This window comes from Phasianus colchicus, chromosome 1, assembly GCF_987193195.1.
Source record: "Phasianus colchicus chromosome 1, bPhaCol1.hap1.1, whole genome shotgun sequence".
Taxonomy (NCBI): Eukaryota; Metazoa; Chordata; class Aves; order Galliformes; family Phasianidae; genus Phasianus; species Phasianus colchicus.
Window position 1 is genome coordinate 90,698,311 of NC_143436.1, and position 13,033 is coordinate 90,711,343.

Below are 13,033 nucleotides of genomic sequence, written 5' to 3' on the forward strand. Positions count from 1 at the left end.
TGCCACAGGCTGATAAATGCAAGCTGTGGCCAAAAGACGTGCTCAAATAGCCTTTTTTTGCTTTAATTAAAATTGATGAAGACACAAATAATTAAGGTGTACACAGTCTGCATAGACAGAGCAAAATAGTTATATTAATGCTTAGGGAAGCTTGCTGTGCTAGGCAGTTGGCTGCTTCCCTTCAGATGATATGCTCTGTCAGTGCAGTTATAGTCTGTGTCTGAAGCTCTGAAAAGAGATCCGTCACCTGTGACTTCCAAAATGACTTTGTTGGAAAGTATTTGTTGCATCAGAGGCCTCTAGTATGCATACATAAACACTGTCAAGAATGGGAAATTAAGGAAGAGTTTAAGGAGGAGAAAAGCATGTATGAACGCTATGATTTCAAGCTTCTCTTCTAGATGTCAAAGATCTAACAAGTAAGCAGCATGGTATTCATTTAATGGAAGAGGTTAAAATTGATACTGAAACATATGTAAGAAATCAACTATTAATCGCTTAATGTTCAGTAATCAATTGCCACTCACTTCCACACTTTGGTAAAGTCTCATTTCAACTTGATCACAGTATAAACTTCCAAAAACGAGTTAAAGAAACATCAATTCTGTGCGTGCTCACTCTCCTGTGAGGGAAGAGATGTATTCAAAATATAAATGTATGCATGCAGATAGACTGGTTATTATCTGTACAAGTTTTTTTGAAAGTATAGGTATTTGACCTTTCCAGGTTCAAACCTAGCTGAATATGTAATTCATCTTCATGAATTGAAAAGGACAGCCAAAATGTTTTCTTCCTCTGGAGGTAATGTCGGCTGTAATTTGAAGAAATTATGCAAAGGGCAGAATGTGCAGTCGTACAGTATTAGATTGTGTCATGCAATATTGGACCCAAGAAGCTTTATGAATGCCTTCTCAAGTGTTATCAGAAATCATCATTTAAACCCTTGCTTAGTCTTACAGGCATATTAAGACCTCTGTATTGATTAAATAAAAATAGTTACAAGCAATATGCAAGAGAATTCTTGTAGGTACCAAAACCAGGTTTTAGTTGAACTAACTGCTTTTTTCGTGGACTCTTTTTCTTTCCTTGTTTTTCTGCAGTTTGCAAGTCATTGCTACTTAGCAATGAAGAAGGGAGAAAGACTGCTTCTGAACTGATTGTGGCAACTTTGGTCAGAAAGGGACAATTTCTATATAAAGAGAGGATTTTGTAGATGATAAGATTGTTCTAGTCTGAGATAATTGCGTCTTTGCTATTTGTATTCAATGGCTAAAGTGTGATTCATCTTCTGTCTTGAATGTGTCTCTTTCACAACTGACTGCAGTCTGTCTAGAAAACAAAATTAGATTTATACACATAATTTCCAGGCAGACTGTAGTAGGTAAGCTGATTCCTATCTCTCTCCTCTCTTAGCAGTAGGTTGTGTAGTGCAAGATGAGATCTTTGTCCTAGAGACTTCAATCACTGGTATACCAGCTTCCTCTGTGAAATCTGTGCAATAGAGTCAGGCATCTCAGCTGTGGCTTGAGGCTGCTGCATAGACTCTCTGCAGCCTTTCCCTTAATTAAGGACTCAGTGGGCTGAGATGGAGGGGTAGGAAGGGATGTCACAGATTATACCAAGCTGCCCCTGGTTATGTCAGAGTCTTGGAGAGAGGGGAATCCAAGTTAGGTTGTCAAAAAAATGTGAAACAGGAAGTCACAACCCTAAGAGAGAATGATGTGTGTAAAACCACGTGTCATGGTTGGTGCATGAATAAACAGAGAAGTCTATGATTTGTAACAGTGGATTCTGTAGTAGTGGGGAAGAATAAGGAGGTGGAACTGGTCTGGAAGCCATGGTAAAAGCAAGAAAACAGGAGGCTTCTAAAACTAATTGACATGAGTATCATGTTGACTCAGGTCAGAAAGGGGTAACAGGCATATTTTGATATGCATTAATTACAGAAGCTGAAATGAAACTGCTTAATTACCAGTTCATGCATGCAAAGTAATGGCTCAAAACCAATGGCCATTTCTGGTGGATGCATGTGAAAGCACATTTCTCAGAAATACTCGTATTAACCTTTCAAGCTGGCCTGCAATCAGCAGTGTCCATCGGGGAACCCAAAAGTAAGCCTATCATTGTGTGGAGATGGCAGGTTTTTTTAACCTCCAGACTTTCTTATATAGGAAACATGTAATTAATGGCTAAAGAAATGGAAGGAAACAGCAATATTCAGTTTAATAATGTGATTTTATTTCCTATGTGTTTTCTGTCTTTTTTCAGTTTGCTAACCTGTGTTATTTTAAGCAGGGGAAAATACACCAAACTATAATTTCGCTATTTAGAAGTAAAGATGAGTGAAGGAAATAACAGGTACCATACCAGTGTTTGGGTCTTGGCTAGCCATCAGATTCCTACTAGCTCACACGTCTCCAAAGCTGGATGTGTGGAGAGAACAGGAAGAACAGGAAAGAGGAAAAAGCTTGTAGGCTGAGATAAAGGCAGGGAGGTTGTTTTGCCTGCAACAGTAATTGGTAAGCTGATTCTAACTGAGGAAAACTGACTTAATTTTTGCCAACTAAAATAAAAATGCAACTGCTAATTTGGGTAGTGGGAAACAAAAAAGACAAACACTGAAATAACACCTTTCCTCCCCTGCTTTCCCAAGTTCATCTTCGCTCCTGTCTCGTCTGCTTGGTTACTTGAGGGGAAATAACCAAGCAGTATTGTGGGAGTTACAGTCAGCATACAGTGGCTTCTCTCTGCCACTCCTGTCTTCTCCATGGGATGCAGTTCTTTAGGAAAACCCATCTGCTCTGGCATGGTCTCCTCTATGGGCTTTGGCATGGGTATCTGCTCCTACAGTAGGAGCTCCCTTTTCTCCTCCTCTAGCCTTGGTTTTTCATCTGCTTCTTGTTCATTTTATTTCCTGATCTTCTCTCCATCAGGCATTTTTTCTCTTCCTGAAATACATTTTTCCAGCAGTGCCACCAGGCTGGTTGATGTGCTCAGCTGTGCCCTGATGTGGGCAAACTGGAGATGACTGGCACTGGCTATATTCAGCACAGGGCGAACCCTCAGTCTCTTTTCACACAGCTGCATCTCCCTGCTGCCAATTCTTTGCCTCCGACAACCAATACAAACACTCAGTTAGGTGCTGTTTGGATAAATTCTATTTTCTGCTTCATTTATTTCATGCAAATGGCTCAGATATGGCCTAGGTATGAGAAAGGTGCATTATGATGTTATTTACCTCACTGACAGGAATGGAAATAACTTCTGTCTCAGCTTGCCTTTGTAACCTGAAGGAAATGGCATACAATTTTCTTCTCAAGTTTAGAGCATACGTCTAGCACTACAGCCTCTGATTGACTTTTATTACTGTCTTAATAACAAACCATGGTTATTTTTGTCTTCTCAAGGAAAAATATTTGAAGTTAAACCGCTGAGGGAAAAGTGAAGTCTGGAGGTGAAATTTGTGCTTCTCTAGAGTAAGAAGAACTTATTGAACAGGAGTGCAATATATTTTAATACTGACAAAGGTAACAGATTTCTATGTACTCTAATCTGTGCTGTGATCAGTTTGGTGAAAGACTTTTCTGAATTACACAAACAATTTTAAGCACTACAGCCATGTGCTCAGACAGGTGAGAAGCTGGGGAGGTGACTGGAGTGTCTGAGGAGTTTTCAGAGCCCTGGCACTCTTGCACTGCATGCGTGGTGACTGGTGTCACGAGTGGGACTGGCAAACGTTGGACAGAGCTGGCCAACCACACAGCCAGTTCAAAACGCAGGGAGCTGCATACTGTGCAATGATTCCTCAAGTCAAGCAGACAGGGCAGGAGACTGTTTTGGTTCAGTAGGAAACTCTGCCTGGAACAAGGGCAGAAAAAGAAAATATGTGACCTCTGTGAGCAATGTTCACAGGACGTTGCTTAACAGGGACAATAGAGAGCTGCAGTTTGCATCTGCAGGGAGAAAATGGGAAAAGCCAAAGTCCAACTTGCGTTGACAAGGACCACTGTGGTGTCAGACAACAAAAATGGCTTTTTCAAATAATATCAGCAGCAAGAAAAGATCAAAGGAAAGCATTAGACTGATATTTGGAGTAGATGGCCACTTAATAAGTACAGAGGAGAAAAAGGCATAGGCACTTCATGCCTTTTTGCCTCAGTATTTAACAATAGTGACAGGTATTGGGCTACCCTGATCTCAGAGTTGGAAGACTGCAACTGGGGGAACACAGACTTCCCACCTATGATCACTGAAATTGTGAGGGACCAGTTATATCAACTCAACATTTGTAAGACCACAGGACCAGAGATGATTCATCCTAGGGAACTGAAAGAGTTAGCAGATGTTATAGCTGGATTCCTGTCAATGATTTAAGTAAGTTCATAGGGATCTCAGGAGATTCCTGCTAACTGGAATCTAACCAATGTTATATCAATCTACAAAAAAGAGCATGAGAGAAGACCTCGGGAACTACAGACTTACTAATTTAACATCAGTCTCCCTGGAAAAGTTATGGAAAAGATTGTCCTGGGGGATGCTTGAAAGGATATTTAAAGAACGAAGCTGTTATCAGGCTGTATGGGAACTGCTGAGTCATGGCCTGAACCTCTGATTAGTCACCTGAGGTGAGCAATGAGTCAGCCCTGGGAGCACAGGTGAAAGCAATTCACCTGTGCTGCAGGAAGGGGTGGAGCTTGGCTCCAGCTCTCCTGCACCCATTTAAGAGCTGACTACCAGTGGGGAAGGATCTCTCTTTCTTCAGAAGATCTACTCCACTGGAGTTTCCTGAGTGAGCCCACGGCATGGGTAAGCATCCTATTTATTCTCTTTGTCTCGCTGTGCCTAACTCTCTTGCTTATTTCATTATTATAACATCTTAATATTATTTGATTATATAATATTCCTTTATATAACTTTCATTGATTATACACATAATATACACATAATAGGCATAGTAGACGTGAGTTCATGAATGGAAAGTCTTGCTTTAGTAACTTGATCTCCAACCAAGAAATGAGTGACCTTGTGATAAAAGAAGAGAAGGCAGCTGTTAAAGTCTTGCTGGATATCACCAAGGTCTTTGATACAGCCCTTTGTGATATCTTTCATGGACAAACTGTCCAATGTGAGATCAAAAGGTTCACTTTAGGCAGTGTGATGAACTGAGTAGATGGTAGAACTCAAAGGGTTGTAGTAAATGTAGTAAAATCTCTGGCTGGTGGCCACTCACTAGCAGTGTTCCCCAGACTTGAACTCTAGGGCCTGTTCTGTTCAATGCCTTCATCAGTGATCTGAGTGCAGGATTGGAGTGCGTCCTCAGAATACTGGCTAATGATAATAATCTAAGAGGTGCTGTTAACTCCTTGGAAGGACAAGAGGCTTTGCAAAGGGATCCTGACAAATTAGAGCACTGGGTAGTTAGCAACAGCATGAAGTTCATCAAGGGTAAATGCCAGGTACTGCACCTGGAACAGAGCAATGCTGGATGCAGGCACATGGGAGTGGTGGGAGAGCGACTAAGCAGAAAGGAGTCTGAGGGTGCTGTGGACAGCAGACTCAACGTGAGCCAGCAGTGTGCCCTGGTAGCCAGAAGGATAAACAGCATTTTAGTATGCATTAAACACAGAATAGCCAGCAGATGAGAGGTGATTCTCCCGTTATGTTTAGTGTTGGTGCAGCCTCACCTTGAATGCTGTATGCTTTTCTGGTTTTCCTAATTTAAAAAGGATGCTAAGGTCTTTGAAAAAATCCAGATAAGGGCAACCAAACTGGTAACAGGACTGACTGGAAGGCAAGCTCTATGAGGAGAGGCTGACGGCACTCAATCTGCTCCATCTGGAGAAGAGAAGGCTGAGAGACAACCTCACTGCTCACTGCAATGCCCTGAGGAGGGACACAGAGGGAGGTTCCAAGCTCTGCTCCTGGGAACTGATGGCAGGGTGGAAATGGCACAGAGCTGAGCCAGGGTAGGGTCAGTTAGGAAACATCTCTTTACCTTGAAGGTTGGCAAACATTGGAACAGGCTTCTTAAAATGCCTAGTGCCTCATGCCTGCCAGCGCTCAAGAGACATTTGGACAATGCACTCATTAAGGTGTTTTAAGTTTTGGTTAGTTTTGATGTGGTCAGGAAGTTGGACTCAGTGATCTCTGAACGTCCTTTTGATCTGAAGTATCTACATGTTCTACTCTAGTTCTGGCAAAATTAAGTGTAATTTAAATAATAAATAAGTGGGAGATGGGAGCAAGCAATTATACATAGTAATGTGTACCTGTGTATGTGCATATATATATATATATATATATATATATATATATTACTAAAGTGTTAATAAGGCCTGGAGCTTGTGGTGTGAAATTATATGGATAAGATACACTGCAGGTCTAGCAGCAACAACAAAAAGTAGATATTGAAGACACTGACATTGTGCTTCAAGGCATAAGCCAAGACTAACCTATAGACAAAATAATTTACAAACACTTCTGTAACTGTAGGATTTCTTGATCCATAGACTGATATTTGAAGAATTCTATTGCTAGTTACAGCTATGGAGCGTAGATTTTCCTTGGAGATTGGTTATGAGGTCTGACTGCATCTTTTCTATCTATCCTATATCTCTCCGTTATTATGTTGCTAATGTTTTTATGATTTTTAGTGTAGGCTTTATGTATTCAGTGATAAATTCAGAAAATGTGTACTTTTTAAAAATAATAAAGTTGCCCTTTCTCCAGTGCCATTTCCGAACTTGACCCAACGAAGGCATTAAAACTGTTAATCACTTAAAAGCGCAGATAGCTCTATAGTTAGTATTCATTGAAAAAGTACTGTTTTACATCCCCTATAAATATTTAATTACCAAAGAAAATAGGATGCTACTATTATGGTACAAGTGACTTCATGCCTCTCATTACAAAAAAGGAGTCTCAGTTTGAAACTTTATCTATTTTAACAATATAAAATATGCTTATTTCTAGGTTACAGTAAAGTAACTAATTTTGAGTCTTCAAAAGGTACCTTATGAAATTCTGATTCAGAATGCTATTTTTGTTTGTAATGGTCATTTGCTACTTGAAGCACTCTTTACTCAAAGTGCTTGCTTTTTTTTTTTTCCCCTTCTTTGTGCTTGCGTAATTTTTCTTTCCTTTGCATTTTATTTGGTATTGTTTTTATTGTTCATGGCAACTGATTTTGTTAGATTTTAATGATGCATAGATTTCAGCACTCTGATTTGATGTGTTAACAAGCTGGAGTCTATTTCAGCTTAAAAAAAAAAAAAAGACTATGAAAAGCCTGTTATATTCAGACTGACTTTGATGTCTAAAGTAACTTGATAGCATCCTTCTAATATTCACAAATGAGCAACAGGGCAGATGAGATTACAACTGGAAACTCATCAAAGTAAATTGATGCCTCTTTTGGTCCTGGTCATTGCTGTTAGCTGTCTTCAGCCTCAGAAGGAGAAGCAGCGCCTGGGGAAAAGGCTTTCTTAGCTGAGACAAGCAATAAAACTAATTTTGCTGGAATGGATGAAAGAATTGATCACCCAGCAGCTAAGCCTGAAGATGACCTAAGTGTAAGTAGGTTACCTTAAGCATTCTTTATTTCATATACTTCTTGGCACTATTAGATCTGTTATGATCTAATTCTCAAGTACTAACCTTGACATTTCAAGATTTCTTACACCTCTACATTTTATAGCTTAATCTGTAAAAGTCCATGTATGTTTGTATTTCTTCCAATTGTAAATAACATATATTTTCTGACAGCTGAAATAATGGGATTGTTAAAGTAACAATGTGAAAAGCTTACAATAGTTACATGGCAGCATGCTTTTTCCAAAAACAAATCTATTTCTAGACAAGGAAGTAAACATTAGAGTAAGTGAAGTGTTTTGTTTTTTGGGTTTTTTTTCCCCCTGAGGTGATACAGAAGAGGATTACTCATGACAAAGAAGTGAATAAATAATTTAGTGATAGTCAAATTGCAATTTTAGCTGGGAAACACTTCTAGAATACGGAAAGTAAGCTGCAGCAGCAGAGAGATGAATTAATAATTGTGATCCCTGTTCAGAGAAGGTAACAGTTTAACTTTGTTATCTTCCTTCCTACAAACTGTCTATGATAAACTAATTTAACTTAGGGAAATATTTAAAATGTGGAGAACAGCATTCAATACTGCTCTGAATTCTGAAACAGAAAACTCTGCTGTACAAGCCTTGATACATGAAGTGCATCTTTCTAAAGATAAGATTACCATTACAGTAGATGAAGTGAAGATATAAACTGTTCCCAGTGTACACTCATATTCCAGTGACATCAACTCCTTGTAACTTCTATTGATCCTGATGGGGATCTCTGTTTCTGTTTTTTAAAAACAAATCTACCTGGTTAGGTGTACAGATATGAACAAGAATGAAATGTCAAGATTTGAGTATAGATTTTTCTTGGGGAAAACATGGTAAAAGCAGCAAATGACTCTATAAAATGACTCATATTTCAGATCTTAAGTATTGTTGAGCTGTGTTAAGTTGTCCTAGTGAACATCTGAGAATATAACTGAACTTTACAGGACAGAACAAAGCTTAAAACAAAAAACAGGCAAATTGTGTTTATCCTTACATTAAATTGTACTCAGTAAGGCCTTACAAATACAATAGGCAAATTTTGTACTTTTTGAGAACATGGAAAATAAGTACTGGTATTATACTAAATAGAAGATATAGGCCAGGACTCTTTCAGTTAAGTTTTTTCACATTTTGTTTGAGGAAATTGTAAAGTATACAACTGGGTTATTATAATTATTCTAGTATTAAACTTACTCATTTCTTTAACTCACTTCTGTACATTCTCAACTCTGCAATCAAAGGTGGCTAGCTGTTGTGTTCGATTGTGGGCCTGGCAGAACTCTTGTCATGATGAGTCTTTGCTTCTGTCTGTTTGGATATACAGAGTTCTCTCGTCTAAAGCATTGCTAGGGCATAATATCAGAGAATCAGACAAGTGTAGGATGGTGAGAACTTCTGAAGGTGACCTACCAAGTGCTATTTTCAAACAGAACAAAGCAGAACAGGTTTCCCGGAGCCTAGTCTCACTGAGTTTTGACCAACTCTAAGGAAGTGCAGCCTTTAGGGTGAAATACTTTATTTTTGATGTATTCAGATGGAATTTCCCCTGCTTCCACAGGTGATTGTTGCAGCTGTCTCTTCATCATGCATCACAGAAAGAAGTGTGGCTGTGTGTTCTCTGTAAGACACTTTAGACAGGGAAATATATGACTAGCATTACTCAAACTGATTTTACTTACAGCTCTCTGATTTTCACAATACAATACAAGCCCTAGACCCTCACCTATTAGTGGCCATTCTCTGGAGCTGTTCTAGTTTATGGACATATCTCTATTGTACTGATGGGAGCAGTACTTCAGATGTGGCTCTGATAGCATTAGGCAGAAGAAAACAAAGACTTATTTCAGATTATATCACAAATGGCTTTTGCAAATGGCTAGTATTTATGCCTAGCGCTTCCTGGATGTCAAGCTCCAAAGGCATACAGTTTTTGTAATCTCTGAATTCATGTAGCAACCTGTGTTGATAATTGGGAGTGCAGTTCTTGGATAGGTGCCTCCTCCAGTGAAATACAATTGGTAGCGTTGAAGAATGAGGCTTGTGCCTATGTCTTTTATTCTACTATAGGTCACGTATTCTTGTACTGCATCTTTTGAGAGGCCTCTAAGAATTAAATGATGGCAAGTGGCCTAGAAGCTTGTTGCAGTCTGTCTCCTCACTGCCTATTCCTTATAGCCCTGTAGAGGCTATGGAGACCTATTCAGCACTGGGAACAGCTTGATTTGCACAAGACAAGGCCTGTACTGATGTATATGTATCTGTTCTGGTATGGCTGTGAGCTCTCCTATGTACTTGAGTAGTCTACCTCAGCAGAGGTAGTAGCCTATCTGCACCCGAGCAAACAATGTGATGGTTGTCATTGGGTCATGTCAAGACATTCCTGATTTAAATAGTTGGGAGATAATGCAACTCTGACTATGTCCCGGCCCACACACAGCATAAAATTGGCTGAAGAGTGAGGGAAATGCACTTTGAAATGGTCATGAAAATTACGCTGTTCTGAAAGACCAAATCAAAAAATGAGCTTTTTCCTTAAATTTGCAGTGGTTCATCTCTGTATACATGAAATCTTGAACCAGGTCTTTTGATCCCAGATCTGTTATGCACTTCATACAAGTCTTCCCACAAAAAGCTCTTGCTGCTGACTTTTGACAGAAGTTTGTTAACACCTCTCTCAAGGAGATCCCACAGCTTTCCAAGCCATCCTCGTGAGTGCCTCCCTCTCACAAGCACCAACATATTTTTGAGATGTTTCTTGAATCTTCCCTATTTATGTGGCAATATTATGTAACTTATAGTTGTGATCTAAGAAGCAAATGCAAGTTTTTCTATAGTTATAATTCTAGATTTAGCTAGGTATTGTGGCCCTGTCTATGTTCATATACAAATGCACTCAGTTACGAAGGCTTCAAATGGCTCAGGAACTTGCCTACTAATCTCTGTGTAGATAAGACAATGAGTCAACATGGAAAGATAGTTGAACCTTCACCTGATGTTGTTAGGAAATATTTGACTATCACAAGAGCTCTCCAGGCAGGAATTTTATGAAATCCCACAGATTTTCCCTGACAGCTCTTGCTGTGCATGTACCAACTGATAGACAGCATTTGTATGCTTACATGCATTGATTTTTTGTGTGGAGAATCCATTTGTACCAGGCACTCCCTCAGGCATTTTCATCTGAAGAACAGACAAAAGATGAATAAATAATGTAGGGAATAGAAACTGCTCCTGTAAATGCAAATACGGTCACATACTAGTCTTTCAAACCGAGTTAAGACAATCAGGAGATATTCTGAATAGTTTAGGACAACTGAGACTGTATTTGAAAATAATCTTTTAAGGGGCTGCAGATCCAGATAATAACTTTGTTTAGGTTCTATCCCAACAAGAATTCTGTTGTTTCCTCCTCTTCATTGAGGAGAATTTCTTATAGGGAACTGGATATGCAGGAAGAGGCTGCCCAAACCCGTGATTTTTCATACTGAAAGGAAGCTGAGTACACTACTATTGGAGTAGTCATGATCTGAAAAGAGAGTGTGCTTTATTTTCGGAAGAGCAGTGATGCTTTGACCATAGGCTTGGGAGGAAGCAAGGATAGTGTGCATGCACCTGTCTCCTGGTTCCTTAGCAGGGAGTTGACAAGCACAGTACTGGGAAAAGGACAGACTGTCTGAACACCTTACTAACACTTCACTTCTATTTCATGCAAAGGGAGGAAAGAATGACTAAACAAGTACCTGATTTTGCACCAAATCTGCATCACCCTAGTGAATGATTGGGTAGTGAGACCACTTGCTAAGTTATATCAGTAAGTTGCCAGTGGAAAGCTGCTGTTCTGTGGTACTTGTCTGTGTATACACTGTAGCTTAAACCAGTAAAAGATAATTCAAGTTTCCTACCTCTTTAGAAAAAAAGAGGGCTAATTTATGCTAATGAGAGATGCACAAGGTATAAACGTTTGTTCAGATGGTTAACTCTAAATTCCTATTGCATAGTAAGCTGTTATCCTAGGGCCCGTTGTGTTTTTACATGCCCTCTGCAATTGTCTGGAAAAAAAATACCTTGCTTCCTGACTGCAATTTAAACTGCTGCTGCATTAATAATGGTTTTGTATGTGCAGCAACAGATAATTGTGTGTGAGTTTCTGTTCAAGCTTTTTATCAGTCAAATGCTTTTACATTTGCTTGTTGTCTCTCACCTTATTTTAGGTAGCCAACATCTCAGTCCAAATGGTATCTGCGGAAGACAAGTTGGTAAAGAGGATTCTGGCAAGGAAAAAACATGGCAAGCTGAAGAAGAAAGAGAAGATGCTGTGGAATTTTCAAAACCAAATAATTCTTTTTACCCTCATTCTGTTTGTTTTAGGAGTTGTAACCTGGACTTTACTGTGGCTCTTCATTGGTGAGTTGCTGAAAGCTCACACCTCTTTCAAATGTCGCTAATAACAATTGCAGTTTGTAGAATCTCCCTTGTCTTGAAGGCTCTTTCTTAAAGAACAGAACAAACAAACCCTCATGAATCTTATTTAAATGGGACATGGAAGAATTTTGAATATCTTTGTTAGAACTTCATATGATTGCCTGCTGCTATCTTTGTAAATTCACAGCTATTGTTTTAGGTATTGTGCTTGGTCTTTTATCAAGGGTTATACAAAGCATATCTTGTGTGCTAGCTGATTGTGCATATAGTTATGATAATTTGATTCCTCATGAATTGTGACTTCCACTGTGTTTCTTGGCCTGCTGGAGGCCAGGTAAATCTTTTGTTCCTTATGCGGGATAGGTTTAAAGAAGAAGGAGGAAAATATAGAAAGCAAATACTTTTTTCATGATTTGTAAAAACACTAGACAGGACAAGAAAAGAAATGATAGTTCCTGTGAAGTGTTGCCTTCATGCTTGATATGGACAGTGAAAGCCTTGGCACTAGTACTGCCTAAGGTTCCTTAGGGACATTCCAGGATATAGATGTTGACACTGCCTTCATTACGCTTGTTCATTCTTACCATTGTATCTTATACTGTGTGCACAAAAAAGGTTCTTAATTAACCTGCAAATCATAGTACTCATCTAAATGAACTGGCCATGACAATTTAGCGTTGATTTGGTAGTTCTCTCCACTGTAAGGCTGAATGGATGAGCTTGGTTTAGAATTTATGCATTATTTAAAAAATAACTAGAGTTTGTTTTCTTTCTTTCTTGCAGTTCAGGCAGAAAACAAAGATGCGCTGTACTTTGTTGGGTTGTTCCGTGTTGCCAACATAGAGTTTCTACCTGAATATAGGCAGAAGGAGTCAAAAGAATTTCTCTCTGTGGCACAAAATGTCCAGCGTGTGGTAAGATGAGTGGACTGCAACACGTAGCAGGGACTAGAGCTGTAAACAGGAGGTGCAAATTTCAGGTGCCATTGA

The 13,033-nt window shown here is 39.2% G+C and overlaps 1 protein-coding gene across 3 annotated transcripts in view; it reads left to right on the top strand.

The window, feature by feature from the left end:
• Window positions 1–4,691: 4,691 nt before the first annotated feature.
• The window catches only part of TMPRSS7 (transmembrane serine protease 7), a 32,078-nt gene continuing 23,736 nt past the window's right edge, over window positions 4,692–13,033 (top strand). The window contains exons 1-4 of one of the 3 annotated variants that reach the window (XM_031589982.2): window positions 4,692–4,806; window positions 7,437–7,571; window positions 11,834–12,026; window positions 12,828–12,958. In XM_031589982.2, coding sequence (XP_031445842.2) covers window positions 7,521–7,571; window positions 11,834–12,026; window positions 12,828–12,958 — 375 coding nt within the window. In that variant the 5' untranslated portion in view covers window positions 4,692–4,806; window positions 7,437–7,520. Of the gene's footprint in view, window positions 4,807–7,328; window positions 7,572–11,833; window positions 12,027–12,827; window positions 12,959–13,033 lie in introns of those variants that run through there. The other 2 variants (XM_090152147.1, XM_090152136.1) reach the window with 2 other exon arrangements.